At 43.0% G+C, this 19194-nt stretch overlaps 1 protein-coding gene and 1 long non-coding RNA gene across 6 annotated transcripts in view; one reads left to right on the top strand and one right to left on the bottom strand.

Moving 5' to 3' along the window:
• The window catches only part of mapk8ip1b (mitogen-activated protein kinase 8 interacting protein 1b), a 41401-nt gene that overhangs the window by 7880 nt on the left and 14327 nt on the right, over positions 1 to 19194 (top strand). For all 5 annotated transcript variants that reach the window (XM_034578592.1, XM_034578584.1, XM_034578609.1 and 2 more), the window contains 2 exons: positions 7131 to 7242; positions 15885 to 16142. In XM_034578592.1, the coding sequence (XP_034434483.1) occupies positions 7131 to 7242; positions 15885 to 16142 (370 nt within the window). The remainder of the gene's footprint in view (positions 1 to 7130; positions 7243 to 15884; positions 16143 to 19194) is intronic.
• LOC117757471 lies at positions 15016 to 15827 on the bottom strand. Its single transcript, XR_004613126.1, has 3 exons — positions 15504 to 15827; positions 15260 to 15385; positions 15016 to 15040 (listed from the first exon to the last, which is right to left on the bottom strand). It is a non-coding gene; the product is annotated as an uncharacterized LOC117757471 (long non-coding RNA).

Raw genomic sequence — 19194 nt, 5'->3', positions numbered from 1 at the left:
GGATATTCGACCTGGACAAAAACCTGCGGTCAATATGTGCAACCAGGCAGCACTTTAATACAGTGCTGTCGGCGTCAGGGTCAGACCTGGATTCAGATAAAGACTAATGAGGCCCATCATGGCCCGAGCGTGCAGGGTCATGACGTCCTTCATTAACGAAGAACAAACAGTCCAGCAGGACGCAGAGAAACGCAGGAGTTTAGCCCAAATTCTTAGCGTCCGTCCTGCAGCGTCGTTGCCCTCTTTACGACAGAGTGTCGTCATGTTTCATCTCAGCTGGGACACTTTGGAATCAGGACTTCATCCACCTGCTTCGGTTTTATTTCTGAATTTGTGCAGAAGTGACGAAGGAGCTGAGTTTTAAAACCCAAGACACGTGCCTCTTTAAGCCTTTAAATACGGAGCGTAAGTAAGTGTTGCACCTTTGGAACACACGGGGCTGTGTGAATGCACCTGAGCATGACTTTACATCTCTGGGGGATCACAGAGAGTGTAATTAAAATCATATTTATGGTTATTAATACTGGAATAGTGGGAGAAAGATCATACAGTCGGAGAATGGGATCAAAATGACTAAATGGCACATGCAATATTAAAATCTCCCTCAGAGAGACGGACTCAAGGCTTAAGATCCATTAGGAGTCAAATTGACTAATGAGACTCTGACATCCTGTGGAAAAGAATTCATATTTCATGAGAGGTTTTGGGTCTTTTGGGGATTGATTTAGATTCTCTGGAGCTGATACCAGTGTTTATTACAACACTACATCTTCAGTGGCATCAGGAGCGGTAAAATGGTTTGTCAGTTGCGTTATTCACTGCACGTAAGTGTATTTTTATCACTTGTAAAAATAGGAAACTGTACATTGTTAGTTTTCACATTTGAGCCACAACAACAGCTGACAACAGCAATGTCCTCTTCCTCATAAGTGGCTGGTTTGCATCCAGCTGGTTCTTGGAGGTTTTCCACTTTTTCTGTTTATGTGTGTGTGTTGGTTTTGATTCGATTTTGAAAAGGTCACCACTGACTTGGAAAAAAATGAAAAGACGAGTTTGATATTTAACCCAAATGGATTTTCCTGAAACCTTAAAGGCCTGAAGAAATGAAAAATACATTTACCCAGTTGTAATCCTGTGTCCTTTTGGTAATGGTTCATTTATCTCTTTATCTACATGCAAAAAGAAAAATAACATTTTAGTATTTTACATAAAGAGCTCAGTCATTTATCTTCCCTGTAAAATGGGTTCAACTGTTTCAAGGTTACTCATTTTTGCATCTTGGAACTTTACCTCCGTCCAGTGAATATACAATCGACCAGTTCTTGGTCAGTTTGCCTGAGCTGTCGAATTCATCTGTTGAATCTGCAGGTGTAGGCGATGGGGGGGAGTCGGCCGCGTGGGTTGTAGCGCACATGTAGCGTCGATCAATATCTGAGACAGGTCCTTCTACACCTCTGTGTTTGTACCTGGTAGATAAATAAATGTGTAAATATAGTAATAGTTGATGTGCAGGATCAGTTCTGACATGGGATGTGTGAGCAGTGTAAACAGAAGCCACAGAATACAAACGCCCAAACATCTGCTCCTGCTGACGTCGCATCTGCTGCACCGAGAACATCACATCTCCTGAAGGGGAACTAAAGCTAGGCCGTTTTAAAGTTTCCTCTTGAAGCCTATTTCCAACAGATTCGATCATTCTCGACATTTTCCCCCAACAGGTTGTATCGTTTCATATCTTTCAGCAGTTTCCTTCAGGTGGTCGGATGCTTTTCGGGGTCCCCTGAGGTAATCGTGTGTGACAGTGAGGATGTCGGCGTCAGCTCGTCGTTACTACAGTCGCAGATTTTGCTGCGTCTCACTTTCAGCGATGATGACACTGTAGCTGCCTCACAAGCATCTCTGAACCCGGACAGCGCCGCCAGTCTGCTGCGTCAGCACACACTGATCACTGAGGGGGTTGTGAGAGGGATGCTTGTACTATGTAGTTCAGGAATACAATCCCAGAGAGGATGTGTATGTAGGCCTCTGGATTTTAAACTAGATTTTATTTAAAGATTTAAATTATTGATACGACCACATAATGTTTGTCAGATTTTTTATTTCTTAGAATAATAAAATATGTGCATATTTTCTGATTAAAGTGTTTAATCTCTGGGGTCAGGTGTGTCATTCTCACATTTCCTGTCCATATCTTGTTCTTGTTATTGTGTTCTTCCAGAGTTACAGGCCTAATTTGTGAGGATTATTAGTTTGTCCTCAAACTTTGGACAATACTTTAAAAGGAAATGTTTTTTCTGGGACTCTGAACGTTGTCAGGTGCTGTGGACGCTGCTGTCGAGCTCAGCTGATCCAGTCGTTCTGATCTGTATTCTCCTCCAGCGAGCTCTGCTGCTCTGCTGCTCTGCTGCTCTGCTGCTCTGCTGCTCTGTTGCTCTGTTGCTCTGTTGCTCTGCTGCTCTGCTGCTCTGTTGCTCTGTTGCTCTGCTGCTCTGTAACGATTATCATCACCATAAATTAGAATGCTGATTTTTCTTTTATGGGCTTCTTGATGAAACATTTGGTCCATTAGAATGTCAGAATGTCAATAGTCCATCCGTTCATTATCTATATCACTTATTCTTTGAGGGTCATGGGGGTGGGGGGGGAGCTTGAACCAATAACAGCTGACACGAGAGAACCATTCACCCTCACATTCAGAATGTCATTAGTGAAAAATCAAACCCTCTCATCATCCACGGTGACATTTTCTAATTTCTTGTTTAACTTGAGCAGTTGCCGAACATCTTCAGTTCACTGTCAGGAAAATAAGGAAGAAACAGCAAATATACAGATTTAAAAATGTGGGAAGTTGTGGATATTTTCTTTCTTATACGTAATGCCTTGAATGCATAATGTATATTGCAATTTGTTGCTATACAAATGAACTTGAGTTTAAATAGATTTTTATAGAAATTAATTAATTACTAATCTAATTGTGGCTGCTTGAAACGTGAATGAGTGAAGGAGCGGTATTCCAATATCAATATTTCAAATTCCCTGAGAATAAAAGGTTGAATCATATTTCCAGTGTTTCCTTCTTAGCTGGAAGCTTTTTAAACACAACTCCGAGTGGTGGGGGTGCACGTGTATCGCTTGAGTTTGCTGTTATGCCTTAATGAAGCTGTCAGGGATAAAAAACAAACTGCTCTGCTCCTACAGATCTCGAAGATAAAGGAGTCCTCTTATCTTTTAGAGAACAAAATATCCCCCCCCCCCCCCCACCCCCGAGCTCTGTAACAGGAGGTTTTCACGTCGTGACTGTGATGCGACCGTGCCGCCGTTTTTTTGATCGTCGAGCGTGCTCAACGTGGCACGCCACCCTGTGATGCGTGAGCCTCGATGTGTGACGATGTAATTTGCTCGGTAATACACACTCTGTTGGTTTTCTCCCGTGTCCGCATCCCTCTTTACCCTCAACTCACTGCAGCAGGGAGGTCACCCTGTCCAGTCCTGGTGGTTTATCTCCCAGCACTTAATTCCCCTCCTCCCTCCTACCATTCCCTTTTTTGTCCTGATGACTCTCTCCATCCTCTCACTGTCCACACCGCCTCTTTCCTCAGGGTTTGATCTACAGTCACGACATCACCTCTTTGTTCGTCCTCTCTACGCTCCCTCCCTCCCTCTCTCCGTCCTCGTGAAGCCGCAAGTACGGGTCAAAATCCTGCAATTCACGGTCAAAAATAACGTGACATATTTAAGGCCGATTGGCTCTGATCCTCCTCCTCCTCCCCCCCCGTCCTCCTTTCTGCTCCTTCCTGTAAGTGAGGCTGATAATGGGGGGGGGGGGGACACACCGAGGAGGATATTGATTTTGTTCCCATATAAGCAGCTGTCTGTGCTGTAACAATTACATTAGTAGTGAACTGATAAGTGCACAGTTCTTGGGTTTTTAAATCAGAGCAGGTTCCCCTGAACGACGACTTGGTCGGGACAAGTTGGGATGGCACCTGAAACCACAGGTTGTGAGTGGAGCATGTTTACTGGGAAAAATTTGCAGAGCTGGAGATATATAAATATATATAACAGAAAGGATTTTCTTAAATATAATTATATCTTTTTAGCTGGAAAAAAATTGACCTTGTGAATAACTCAGCTATGTATAGTTACTAGTCCAGTGCTATTAGCTTGGCCTGTGGTGTTTGTGGTTGCAGCTCTCTGTCTGCAGCGGATAAGGGGGGGGGGGCTGCACTACTGTTTGCTTGTTTACTCAAAGTTCAGAAGTGTAGCTCGACCCTGTTTGCAGAACCTTGAAATGGAAATTCAGTTTTTTCTCGCCCTTGTTGTGAATGAATATTTGATCAATGCCCGACTCATGTTGTTGAGTCCCGGCTGCTGCTGCTGCTGCTGCTGCTGCTGCTGCGACAGAGCACTGTTCACCTTGTTTATTCAAAATTTGTTTTGTTGCTTAGACTAAAGCAGAAAACACCCCCCCCCCCCCATGCTGTAGTTATCCTCTTGCAGCTCGTTGTTGTGGTTCTCCAGCTGCACGTGGAGCCCATGGTCGAGTCTTATGACTCTCACCCACCTGCTGATTCTTAGAGACTCTTAGTCGATGGAGATGTAAATCAGAGTGAGAGGGAAGATTAGTCTTTACATTTATCTGGTGGACTCGAGCACAAATCGTTTTACCATAGATCTGCGTAGGTCAATTAAATTACAGCATTTAAAGAATGAAGAACAACACAATACACGACTCCCTCTCTGTTCGTTCCCTTTACCCAGACACTGTGGCTTCAGCCTTTTTTATACTGACAACACAAAACTTTTCGGCTGAGATTACACAAACAGATCCATCTTTCAAAAACCACCAGGTTCTGTTTCATCCACCCGCTCTACTGCTCCGTCTTTGAGGTTGAAGTTTTAAGGGACAAGCTGCATCAGGCTTTGTTACAATGGCAAAACTTGCAGGATCAATTGATTGTTTTTGTGTTTATTAGATTCATGGATCCGATCACCAGCCTCATCCAAACTCTACAAAACAAGCTTTTATTTCAGCAGGAAATTAAATCCGATTTTTCAACCTCAACTGTTGCACAATTTAGGTTTCACAGTAGAAAATCCACCTTGGATTAGGAGGAGGTTTTTTCATTGTTTCCCATTAATTACTTTAATCGGTACAATCACTCAAACCTAAACTCACACTGATGCTGCAGCTTCTCAGTTAAAGGGCCGTTGAATGAAGGTGGATGGTTGTATTCCACTGGCTTGTTTTCTTAATGTCTCATTATCAGATGTACAGTATATCCTCATCAGGGATTCTTCATTCTCTCCCCTCAGTTTGCAGGGTTCATTCTCTCTCTTCATCTTCCCTCTCTTTCATTTCTTTCTCTTCCTCTCCATCCATCATCCATCCATCCACCTCCTTCAGGGCCTCATTATAGAGCTAAACAGATGCTTCTTCTCGGGCTATTTAACTCCTGCCGCTGACACGTGATGGCTGAAGAAGACGGCGGCAGCTGTGTGTACAGGAGACAGCTGCAGTGTCTATGTGGTCAGAAATGACATCAGCATCGTGCAGCAACAAGGGGGCTCGTAGCTCTCCAGGTTCACCGGGTGTCTTCGACAGCTCGCTGCTCCTTGTGATCGCTGTCATCTTCTCTTTCCTCCCGCTAATAACATTTACCTGCCCTGTCTCTGTGTGCCGTGCCCAGGAGGCTGCTGGGTAAAGGGATAACAGACGGACATAATTACAGATGGGCAAAACTGAAGCATTGTTTACTGGCAGCTAATTGAATCATCCTGCTACAGCAGCAGCACATTTCCCCTGCCTGAATCTGGAGTGATGGACGGGGTCGCTGCAGGAGCGTTTAAGACCTTCTGCTCTTCCTTGCAAAATAAAATGGTTTTTAACTATGTGCACTGCTGCACTAGGTCGATGTGCTTGTACAAAACCGATGCAGAGGTTGAAGCTTTGCAAGGAGCAAAACATTTGGCAATGATTCATTGATATTTTATAGTTTAACCATAGACTTATATAACTTATAAACTATAAACAAAAAGCTTTAAAATACAACCAAATCAATTAATTTAATTTATTTTTTGCGATGTTTAGAATAGAATTACTTTTGTCTGTTTCCTCACAGGATTTAGATGATTAGTTTAAAACTGTGGCTCTTTGGAAAAGCAACTCCTGAAACTTCTAGTCAGGATTAGTTCAGTCTGCTCTGATATGCTTCCAGCCACAGAACCCTCGGACTGAGCTGTCGCCTGCGATCCATGTTTCCCTTCCACTCCGTTATCACTATGATTCAGTGTCCTCGTCACTGTGGGTGTGCAGCTTTGTCCACATGGCTGCTGAAGCTTAACCAGCAGCCACATGGACAGTCTGCACCCCACCACCACCCCAGTGTCTGGTGTTTTCACTGACCAGGGGTGTGACAATGGCGCCTGTTTGTGATGAGAATGTGCTGCCCGGGGCTGTTTGTGTGATGCTCTGTGTGAAGTTGAAGGGAATCTTGAAATGCTTTTCTTTTTTGAGAAGTAGCTGATGAAGATATGCACAGAAATGGAATATGAGTTTTGGTGATTGCTGTTCCAGAGTAACAGATCTTAGGCATCGAGCAAAATTGATAATAAAATAAAGATTTTCTCAAAAGTGTACCAACCCCATCATCTAATAGATGCAAAACAAAAAATTACAGTTTGTTTGTGAATATCCTATTGATTAAAAAGCTTAATTCAGCCATTATGATAATAATAATAGTAATATTTTATTTTAACAAAGCACAAAGACACTTTGCATAGGATAAAAACTGAGGAAGCTAAAAAGGCAAATTACTAGAAATCAAAAATACATCAGTAATCATTCATTAAAAGCCATTTTTTTATTTTCCACTTTATCCAAAAACATATTGAATACACTTTTTTTTGTTGAAGTTTTATGCTGACATTTGTGACCAGAGCTTGTGACCCATATTCATGTGTCCTAGGATTTTGGCTCAGAGTTTTCACCCAGTTAAATTCGGTCAACAAGAGATTTTGAGATGTTCCGAGGCTGCGGATGAGTGATGAAGGATTAACTTAGATTTTTTTTGTGTGTGTGCTTCTCCCTCTTCTTTCCCTTCTCACCCTAATCCCCGCCCTTCGACCAGGTTGACCCACGACATCAGCCTGGATGAGTTTGAGGATGACGACCTGTCGGAGATCACAGAGATCACAGACGAGTGCGGGCTGAGCCTCAACTGCAACGGCCCAGACATGAAGGTGAGCTGCCCCCACACAGAGCTGCGAGTTTATATTCTTAAAAGGAAGTTATTAATTTTTTTACTGAGAGCCTTTATCTTAGAGGTCATCTCTCCTAAGGTCCCAAAAGTGAAGCCAAATTGTCTTGATCGTCCCCTGGTGGGTCCCTTTAGTACAGGCCATGATCCCCTCCTCCTCCATGTCACTGGATGGGAAATGGAGCAAATTAAAAAGTCAACACACGTCAAATACATTTTTCTGAAAGATGGTTTCCGTCTCATCACAAGGAGGCGTGATGTGTGAGGAAGTGGAGAGGCATTTTCCAATCTTTGTACAAAGTCTATGTCTATGGATGGAAAATTAAATATACAAAATATGATATTGGACACAAAGTATATTTGACACATGGAAGTGGATGAAAGTCCCTTTAGATATTTAAAAATAACCTTATAGAATACTGTATTACAGAGGCCTTGGCGTTAAAAACAAAAAGAATACACATAACATCCATTCTTCATTCACATGCTCATTGAGCCAGATTTGGTCGGACATGCTGCCGTCATTCAGTGACACCGTGTGTCCACGTCCGAGCTCGGCGAGGGGTCGGACTCTCTTCTCTGTGGCGTTTTGTCCTGAGCAGCTGCTGCATCCAGCTTCCTGCCGGCTGAGGACGGAGGCCAGAGGCAGAGGGGGGGCCTGACAGACGCTCTATTAAAAACCTAGAGTCTGATTGCATACGATTGCCCTGCTGCATCCTGGAGTGTGTGTGGATGATTTTCTCTGAGCTGTTTACATTTTCTTTCTTCAAGACCTCAGAAACTTTGCCCGAAATGGAGCGTTTTGTTGTGTTTTTGTTAAGTTTTGAGCAGCACGGGCTCAATCTACACTCTGGTTTTCTCAAGTGTTATTGCCACGGAAACAAGCAGGTCATTATCTGCAACTGGAGCGAATGTGAAAATGCAGCCGTGAGAGAGAGAGAGCGAGAGATGTGGAGAGGCACAGGGGGAGAGAATGAGCCAGAGGTAAATTTGTCATTCTGTCAGATCTCTCCGGCTCCGTCTCCACTAAAACCTTCATCACCTCCTCCTCCATTCATCTTTTCTACCGTAACCAAGGCAACAGGAGGGTCTCGGGGCTTTTTTCTGTCACGTATACGAGCAAGACGAGAGATTTCCTTCCACCATGACTCGTATTTGTTTGTTTCAGTGACTCTGATATGAAAGATGGGAAATTTGCTGCAATGCTACGTAGTTCCTGGGATATTTTTAGATTTAAAAGCCAGTTTTTTTTTCCCCTCTGCGTGCTTTTTCTTGGCTTTTCACCCAGGGAGCTAATTATGGCCCAGATTATTGAATGGGAAAGCTTTCTGCTGGAGGTGTGTGTGCTCACATGTACTATCTGCACCAATGACTCATCCTCTCCCTGAGAGCACAATCCAAAATGGCTCATACTGGCTCAAATTTGCAACTGCAACAATAACAAACCGTATGTGTTACAGTCTCGTTTACTCAGGATGAGCCACACAGTCCTGTTTGTTTGGCTTCTGCACATGTGGAGAGGCTACGGAACATTTCAGTTTAGGATTGTTTGCCATGTAGGGAAAGAGCAGGCTCTGCTGGTTGGTCTCAATAATGTTTCAGGCTCTTGTCACATTTGACAGTTTGCCAAACTACATTTTGAAGGCAGCGATCGGCATTCAAAGTATTTTACATGAACTAATTGTGAAACTGAGAATAGCTTTGTGGGAAAAACACAAAAAAGTCCTATGAGTGATTGCAAATCATTAAAATATGACCATGCAGAAAGAGATATAATTCCATAAACACTTGGACCAGGATTCCAGAAAGAGAAAATGCATCATCAGTGAAAGATGAGCATCACGTCCCCATAGATTGTGTAATTTGGCTTCTGCGGTGTGTTAATTATAATGTAGGCAACATGACAACATGTGTAACGATATTCTCTGAAGCCGCTGAGCAGAAACAAATCCCACAATGCTCACAACGACCTTGAGGACTGTTTGTTTTATTAGTGATTAATCTGCACCAGACGGACGAGCCTGTCGTCAAAGACAAAGCCAGAAAACCCACAACAAATGACATCACTGCGTTTCTATCCTTTTTAAATCGCTGCTAATTTCATTCACACAAAACTGAAAGATCGGTACACAGATTTTTCAGCAGTTTCAGACTCGGAGACAGTATCAGAAAAATAAAACTTACAGAAACAGGAGATTTCCTGATAGCAGCATCGGTAAATCTCTACTTTCTACAAGATTGTTGAACTCAGGTCGTTCAGACGTGGAGGACAGAGGTGAGGAGCAGTGACTGAATCAGACCTTCATCTCTCCCTAACCCTAACCCCCATCATTCTATTTCAAAGTGCACATTGTTCGATGGAGGCCCGGCCTGTTAAAAGATGCATGCGGAGGCTGGTGCAGCTGCAGCACGTTTGGGGAGGAAAGGGGTGATGGACCCTGGACACTTCACGTAGAAGCCCCTCACTGACCCACAGAGCGGTGACCTCATCAGTGAGCTCATCATCATCCCGGGGGGGAGCTTCAGAATGGATCTAGTCTCATCAATAATGGAGGGTCACACAGAGGGAGCATCACACACCGCAGACGGGCGTGGTGTCTCCCTCTGCAGGGGGGAGGGATGGGGGGTGTGGCTGTGCTCACCCTCTTGATAGACATGAGAGCAGGACGTCTTCCATATGGCGCCTGTCGTCCAGAAAAGTCCAGACAGAGGAACTGTCAACTCAGGAGTTGGCAGAAGTAAATCCCATATTTTTTACCAAAGTTGTTCAGACTGAAAAAGAGCAACAAGTAGTAATGAGGTAGAAAAATAAGCAGATATTTGTTTGAGACAACAGCTTCTTTTCAGGCTTTTCTCAGCCTCATTCAACTGAATGTTTTGTGGTGGAAACACGAACATGAATGTGATAAAGATATTGATTTTCATTCCAAATTGAATTTCATGGCTGTTCTCATGAAGAATTAATGTCTCATTCTGGCCTTGAGCTGCTTCACATAAAGAGATTTACTGATCCGCAGAGACATGAAATGACAATGTGCATTATCACAACCTGTGTGTGTGTGTGTGTGTGTGTGTGTGTGTGTGTGTGTGTGTGTGTGTGTGTGTGTGTGTGTGTGTGTGTGTGTGTGTGTGTGTGTGTGTGTGTGTGTGTGTGTGTGTGTGTGTGTGTGTGTGTCAGAGTGGAGTGCTTCTGTGCACGTGTGCAGGGCTGAATGGATTAGATTAGCAGCCATTTGTTTTGTGTGGGTGGTTGGACAAGTCATGTGTCAGGGTGGGGTCGGATAGAACAGGCAATTACATAGAAGTGACTCTGGAACACACAAATCAAACACTACAACACAATGCACACAGACATATCACACAAAGAGAATATTCAGGGTGTTTGTTATTCTGTCTTTATCTCAATGCGTTAGACAAAGAGACATCATTTAATTAATATCAATCAAATAATCAGACTTTATTTGGACAACACCTTTGATGCAATGTGACACAAAGGGTTTTTATGGAATAATAACTAAACCTCCTCAGCACTCAACACACCTTGATCTGCGCACAGAGGAAAAATCATATCAGGAACTGCAACAAATATGCAAAGTCTCATGAATTTCAATGCACGATTAAATCCAGCGTCTATCATCTAAGTTTCTTTCAATCAAACCCATCACTTAATCTCGCTTATTTTAAAAGGCCTGAGGAAATGAATGTAAACTTAACAGTTATGCCATCGTGTTTAAATTCAAATACAGAAATCCTTTAGATATCAAATTTGAATTTTTTTATTATTTACATCGGTGATAAACTTCAGGGCTTTCGATTACACTGTGTAGAAACGTTCCGATCGATAAAGATGATTTATTCAAAGCACTTTGGTGACAGTGCTACTACAAGCAGGTTTCAATTACCCAGAGAGAGAGAGAGAGAGAGAGAGAGAGAGAGAGAGAGAGAGAGAGAGAGAGAGAGAGAGAGAGAGAGAGAGAGAGAGAGAGAGAGAGAGAGAGAGAGAGAGAGAGAGAAGGGGTCCACAAATAAATCTCGAAAGAGGAGAGGGAGGGCTATTTCCATGGCAACAGTGTTTCTCTCACCTACTGCATGTGTCGGAGCTGAAAATACATGCACTGTTGAAGCACACACACACACACACACACACACACACACTGCCCCCATGGATACTGCTCACGTCATCTCATCCACATGGTAACAGCAGAGAGGAACCTGCTCGCTGCTGCTCACAGGATGTTTACTGGGATTCAGCTGTTTGCACATAGTCATGCATCATTCACAGAGACACCAGCTCCGTGTTTCCTGGGACTAATCAGTTTAATCAGCAGGAGCCACTGTTGACATTTTTCTGTCCTGGTCTGTGTGGATTCATTCACAGTTAAAATGACATTTATTTCTTATTAACTTTTCAGGCCACTATTATAGAGGGTTTATCAAAGCTTTATTAAATGCTACCTGAAACCAGGTTGAGCTGGAAAACCAAAACACAACGAGCTGAAATGGGTAAATGAGCCTGGGGAGCTGACATTATATATGTGATAACGTTTTATATAATAACAGAACGTTGGCACTGAATATTGTGTTTTAATGTTCCACTATAATCTGTCAAGGAATCTGATGTCACATATGTAGCCATTAATTTACACCAGCTGTTAAGACCTTTCTCTTAATGTGTTTATTTGTTAACCGTGTTAATTATATTCTTATTTTCCGACACCATGTTTTGAGTGATTTCCGACTTTCAGACCTTTTTCATTTTCTTGTGTTGTTGTGGTCTACGTGTTGCCTGTGTGATTCCCCTTCTCCGGCTGCTCTGATTGGTCCAGAGGCAAGCGTCACCGCAGCATCTCCTCAGCCTCCTCATCCTCACTGAGCCCCCTGTCTCCTAGCAACAAGGGCCAGGCTCTCTTAAAGGGGCCAGTTAAAAAATAGCTGTATTAGCAGGTATTGATCGTCAGCAGGTGTAAAGTTAGATGGAAGAAGAGGCTGAAGAGAGAAAAGGGAATGAAAATGAAAGTGGTTGTATTTTTATTACAGACACAGAAACAGATATGATGTGGCTGAGCTGAAAATATATGAGGAGGAGGAAAGAAGTGTGAGCGGAGCGTCTTCTGACAACACATCAGAGAACAGAGGGAGGTCTGGGTGATGATGGATGGATGGATGGGTGGTTGGATCATTGAAGGATGGATGGATGGATGGATTGATAGTTGGTTGAATACGAGATGTTGATGCACTACTTGTAAGTCGCTTTGGATAAAAGCGTCGGCTAAGATGGACAGATCATTGAGAGATAGATGGATTCACCGATATATAACTGATTGATGGTTTGATTAATGAGAGCGATAAATGGATGGATGGATCATTGAGAGATGGGGGGAGGTATAAACAGGTGGACAGATGGATGCATGGATTTATGAATGGACGGACAGATGGATGGATGGATGGATTTGTAAACGAATGGATAGATGGATGGAGGCATAAACAGGTGGACAGATGGATTTGATCAAACGCTATTGGAGTTTGTTTTAACAACTGTGAAAACAGCAGGAGCCATAAACACCGGTCACATCAAATCTGGATCCTGACAATTATCGACTTTTGTTTATTTCTGTAATTTCCAGAGAAGGTTTCTCTGCTGCTTTTGTTTTGCATTTTCATTCAAACAATGTCCTGATTCCATCATTTACACCTTGCAGCTGCAGTGGCATTTTCTCTGGTGCCGGTCATATGATAGATTAATTCAATCAATTCAACATACGTCCTGTGATATTTCCGGACGTACCAGACATCAAAGTCAGCCTGAAACCATTGTTGAATAAAAAGCTACATTTGGAGAAACATTTGAAAAGCGACAAGACTTTTTTTTATTGGTATTAAATCCAAAAATGTGGACTTTCAAGGGCGATGATCACTGAATAGGAAAGCAGCTACACACACTCTTTCCATTTTAGTCCCAGTACAAAGGGACTGATACGACACAACCCTTCTCACACACACACACACACACACACACACACACACACACACACACACACACACACAATCCTCTTTTCTTTCTTTAGACAGAGATAGAGAGAGACTTTGAAATATCTGCGATTGGCGTCTCGCTGCATACAAATGTGCTTGAAGGCAACACTTAGCCGGTGGGGTCGGATTAACCTCTATTCCATTCACCCTCCTGTGAGTTCGCTTGCACCATCTGCAGCAGCACACACACACACACACACACACACACACACACACACACACACACACACACACACACACACACACACACACACACACACATGCTAATACCCACTCTGCTACTTTCACAAAGAAAACACATGTAATTATCTTCATAACGCAGTCGTTCGCTAATGCACAGCCAACGTGGAAGCGTGTGCAGGTTGAAATAAACACAATATAAGGTTTATACTTTCAGGTTTTATTCCTAGAGGTGATTTACTTATTTGAATGATTGGAAAATGTGGGTCAATTTAAAAAAGAAGTCTTGTTGAGCTCTCGGCGATTTTATCCCCTGAAATAATCCAGACTGTGGTGAATGTGGTTATCATGGCGGCTGAGTGTTTACACACCGGTGAGACTGTCTCTGGATCTGCTCTTAAAGGAGCCAGCATTACACCAACATTAGCAGGTATATATATACGCAGGGTTTTTTAACGCAGGTACATCTGCAAAAAAAAAAGCTGATTGAATCTTTTCCCATCGCCGGTAAAGGGGTTTGCCTTTTCTTTCCAGAAGAAATGATCGTGTTCACACAAGTGTCACGTTTCCATCTCTGCCGACTGGAGTCGGAGCTGATGAAACATACAGAGTCATTTAAACTGAGCAGATAATATATCCATTATAATCGCAGTTATAATGTTAGTGGGGTTTGTTGACCGGTGGGAAAAAAGCTTAACCGATCATTGCGGATTCGGGGCTGATTTATTACAGGCCGCGAGTTTTGCTTCCCGGTATCTTTACTAATTCATTTCCCAATTATCTGACTCATTTGTAAGAACAGGGTGATAAATGATCAGGTATTGTCTCAGTAAGATAAAAGACTAGATATAATAACATATAGAGATTATGTGAAAATAAATGTGTGTAATTCATTCAGTCTGTTGGGGTTTCTGTTGCATGTTCACAGTTTTGCATTTTGCTTCATCAGGAGATGACTTTTTTGGGCAAATTTGCTCAAATTATTCAAATCTTTGCAAACTCTTAACAGGAAGTTAAAGCCTCTTAACGTGTCTGTTGAAAAAATCTCAAGACTTCTTGAGCTTAAGAAGTCAAAGTGACTCCAGTCGAGTATTAAATGTTACATCCTGCATGTGTGTGTTCACAGCGGGGCAGCAGATCACGTGTTGTGTACATGGAATGTTTTTTGGGAAGTTTGTTTATGTGCAGCAAAGAGGGAGCTAAAGACAGTAATAAGCTTAACTGTGACTCAGTGTCAGAGAGTGTGTGTGTGTGTGTGTGTGTGTGTGTGTGTGTGTGTGTGTGTGTGTGTGTGTGTGTGTGTGTGTGTGTGTGTGTGTGTGTGTGTGTGTGTGTGTGTGTGTGTGTGGCTGTGGTGATGGTGAGTAAAGCAGACTGTTGCTCTGGCCCACTGGCCTCTGACTTACCGTCTCTCCTGTCACTTGGGTTCACGTCAGTGTCGATGTGAAACACATTCACAGACAGATCTCAACACAGCTTCTCTGACGTGTGAAAGTTATTGGCAAAAAAAAGAGAAAGATCCCGTGGAGAGAAGAGTCTGAAATTTGACATTTAATCCAAATGTTGCAGATCTAACAAAAGAAAACGCTTTAATTTATTTTATTTATTTAGATTAAGATCATTTCACAGTTTTGTAACAATAGTATATATCCAGTATAGTAAATACCCAGGAAGTATTATTGTGTAATGTTACTTTATTAAATACAAGATAGAACAAATACAGATTTTCCTCCTTTATTTTCTATTTATTATTCTTCAGTATGGGGATTTGCAATGTTATTTTTTCGAACTGTTGGAAAAACCCTCGTTGACTCTTATCCTTGATAAATCTACTTGTGTCCTGTGGCAGCTGCAGGGATTCTCTCAGTGGCTTCCCATCTGTCAACAAGGCTCGGTGTACACATAACTATCTTTGACTGGAAATAACCAGAAACACGTTAATAAACACGTATATGATTGTCACAGCTCCACAGAACGTTGCGAGAAATAACAACTTTTACATATTTCCTCTAGCAACCTGAAAAAACAGCAAACCTCTGCTGCAGATCCCGTGTTTGGTGTTTATGTGTCGTTGATCGGCTCACTCGCTTGTCTAGATAATAAACCCTGATCAAAAGAGGCTCGAATGGGAGAAATGTGTGACCCTGAACCGATCAGGGGACGTCAGCGCTCTCATTTACTGTCGGTAGGTAAATGTTGTCATGTGGAGAGGCTCCTCTCCGACTCGGCTTTAAGCTGCTCAGTGTCGGCAGCGACAGTGTTACAGCCTGTAGACAGAGCTGCTTCTAATTGGCCGGCTCAGTCTCCTCATCCCTTCCACATCACATCCACTCTCTCTCTCCCTCTCTCTCTCTCTCTCTCCCTCTCTCTCTCTCACTGCCTCGACTGACGGAGAGTTTCCTCCAATCCCTGCAGGGCCATGTGAGGCGAGGAACCAATCACACGTCGGTGAGGGCAGAGCTTGGCGCCGTCGGCCAGCTCCAGGCAGAGATGCTGCATTTGGACCTCATAGACGGTGCTGACGGTTACCGCGGCGATCAGGAGACATTGAAGGCGTCTGCCATCGAACCCCCGCCGGCCACCAAGGACCCTGCAGCACCTGTTACCATGGATACCTACCGGCCCAAGAGACCTACGACCCTTAACCTCTTCCCAATTGTGCCACGCACACAGGTAAAGCCTCAATTAATCTTATACACAGACACACACACATACAGACACACACACACACACACACAGACACACACACAGTTTGTGGCAGAGGAAAATTGATCGACATCCAGTGGGAGTGGAGGGAATGTTTCAGTGAAGGAGATTTAACTCACAAATATGAGATTTACAAACGGGAGTCGTGAATGGACAGACCTGCGTGACATCACCACCGGCTTCATCACCAGTCCTCCTCTGACAGGATTTGTTTACTGGACTGAACAATAGCCTCAGTTGTCACGACAAATCGGTGCCCGTCTCTGCGTGTGTTCCAGTGCTGCCCGAGCTTGTGACTCTCTCTCTGTGTGTGTGTGTGTCTGTGTGTGTCTGTGTGTGTCTGTCTGTGTGTGTGGAGGACATTTTGTCTTCATTTTGTCTTGAAAGCTTCTTTCAAGCTTAATACAATAAGGTCTTGGTAAACTTTATGCTGAGCGACAGAATGCCCAGTGTCAGTGAGGGTCCTCATAAGTATAGACATACTCATACCTGCACTGTCACGCACCGCCTCACCCAAACACACATGCTCATGCTTGTGGGTGTTGATGACGCAAAACACAGTGTGTGTGTGATTCTGAGTATTTTTTGTAATGAACGAGGCACATTTAACATTTCTGATCAGCAGGATGACACCGTTTGAGCTATTATTAATCCAATAAATACGTTTGATAATGTGAGAACACTATGTCTAAGGTTTGTTTAGGTTAAGGCACAAAATGACGTAGGTTAGGTTTCGGGAAATGTTGTTGTTCGGGTTAAAATGACACGATGAAGTTTTAGAATAGGGAAAGATTGTGGTCATGCCTCAAAAACCATTGTTGTCCACAGTCAAGTGGAATCAAACAGTGTCAGATTTGATTCACCTATAACAGATTTAGTTGATTTATAAGAAAGTCACCTGACTTCCTCATTAAGGGCGTTGACACCTGAACCTTAAACCCCCTGGTGGCTGGCTGCAGTATAGGTCATAAACCCAGACGTCTACATCACATAGAAGTTCACATCTGGATTTTTCTGGTATGTTTGGTTTTGATTAGTTATTTGAAGGTATAAAAACGGGGTGGAACATCACGATTGGCAGCTGAGACTGACTCGCGATTTGTCGAGCCTGTGTATCGATGGAACCTCGACACCACGGCACCATGTCATCCATCTTTATATACAGTCTATGGTTCAAACTTAATATATTTCACTCCATGACAATCCTCTAAAGAATCATTATGGCTTCCATCAGATGTTATCATTGTCTCCACCATTGATGGGATTTCCTACAACAAAAGTCCAGCACAGCAACAGACATGAGCCGCCAGTTAATTAAGTGAAGAATTATTAACACCCAACATTAGCATTCCTCTGCTGTTACGTCTCCACAGGCAAGATCGATCGTCCCTCTCAGCATCGTCTCTGTCTCAACTCCTGAGGACAGTCTCTGTCTCTTCAGCCACAGGATATCTTGTTGTCTGTCTGGTGTTTGGTTCTGGATCCAGAAGGTTTATCGTGACATGTTCGGTCAAAACCGCTGCTACATGGATGAAAGTGAGAAACGTCTTTATAGCTGCAGAGTAATTCAAGGTTTTTAAATTATAAACTCAAGCCAACAACAAGTGAAATTAATTATAATCTTCATATCCTGCTAATTTATACTATTACATATCTGAGAAAATGTTTTATTTCAAACGAGCCAGGTTCCACAGGAATGAAAGTGCCTGCATGGTGATACTAGTTATGCAATGTATATAGTAATATATAGGATAGTGACTCAATACACACACACACACACACACACACACACACACACACACACACACACACACACACACACACACACACACACACACCCTCCCCCACAATGCACCCTGTCATCATGATCAACCCATGCAGCAGTATACGTGTCTCTGCTTATGAGGTGGAAACGAGCCCACTGTACTCGCTGCGGTGCCTTTGTTCTGTGTGTGTGTGTGCGTGCTTGCGTGTGTGTGTGTGCGTGTGTGTGTGTGTGCTTGCGTGTGTGTGTGTGCGTGTGTGTGTGTGTGTGTGCGTGTGTGTGTTTAAGCTGTCAGAACTGGAAAGCATAAAGGAAATAATTGCTTTGAAACATTTGTTCTTGGAGAGTCTTCCAGTCTCCTCGAACCTTTTTCGCTCTCCTCACACACACACACACACACACACACACACACACACGCACACGCACACAAATCAGATTCTAAATATCTCATTGTTAAATGAGTGAAATCTTCCTGAAACGGGACTTTGCATGAACCTTGTCGACGTGAAGCAACACAATCTCATTTACATAACATCCACCAGCAGCAGATCTGGGATCATTTTGGATTTGCAGAAGTTTTAATGTTCGTGGTATTAATTTGACCGTTTGTTGCGACTGCGATCTTTTAATAGTTAGCTTCAAAGTTTCAGCGACCGACTAAAAGGCTTTGGTTTAAAATGACGACAATCGTATCCGTTCTGTTTTCAGAGTTTGACAGATAAAAATAAAGTTTTATGTACATATGATGATATACAAGTAAGTTAATTGATTTAGTTTCACTCTTACCCTTCTGATCCTGAAATGCACAAATTACCAGAGTGATTTGTGCTTGACCTGTTTTCCCTGCACACCAACACTTGAGACACTGCTGCAGCTTTACCAGCTCTAACAAAGCTGACGGTGAAAACTGCAGGTTAAGTCCGGAGGTGCAGGGGATGAGGTGAGCTGCACGAGTGCTGATGACACCCTGACAGTTTAACTCAGACTGAGAACTATAGAGAGCAAGAAGAGACAACACACTGGCTGACTGTTTCCAGGTCAGTGGATCAGTGGAGATGCAAAAACGTGCAGTTAGCTCTCGCATCGTTTGGTTCGACAACACAACTCTGAATATGAATCAAGGTTAGAGTAGTGACGCTTTATTTTTAGATGCAACAATTTGCCAAGAGCCAGCGTCTGTGCCAAAAAATAAAACTGTCATCAGACACTAAACCAGTTCTTTTAAAGTAAATATTCTTTTCACCTGTTTTTAAA

Source organism: Hippoglossus hippoglossus, chromosome 3 (assembly GCF_009819705.1).
Source record: "Hippoglossus hippoglossus isolate fHipHip1 chromosome 3, fHipHip1.pri, whole genome shotgun sequence".
In the NCBI taxonomy this organism is placed as follows: Eukaryota; Metazoa; Chordata; class Actinopteri; order Pleuronectiformes; family Pleuronectidae; genus Hippoglossus; species Hippoglossus hippoglossus.
The sequence above is the reverse complement of the archived record's forward strand: the minus strand, read 5'-3'. Positions and strand labels throughout refer to the sequence as shown.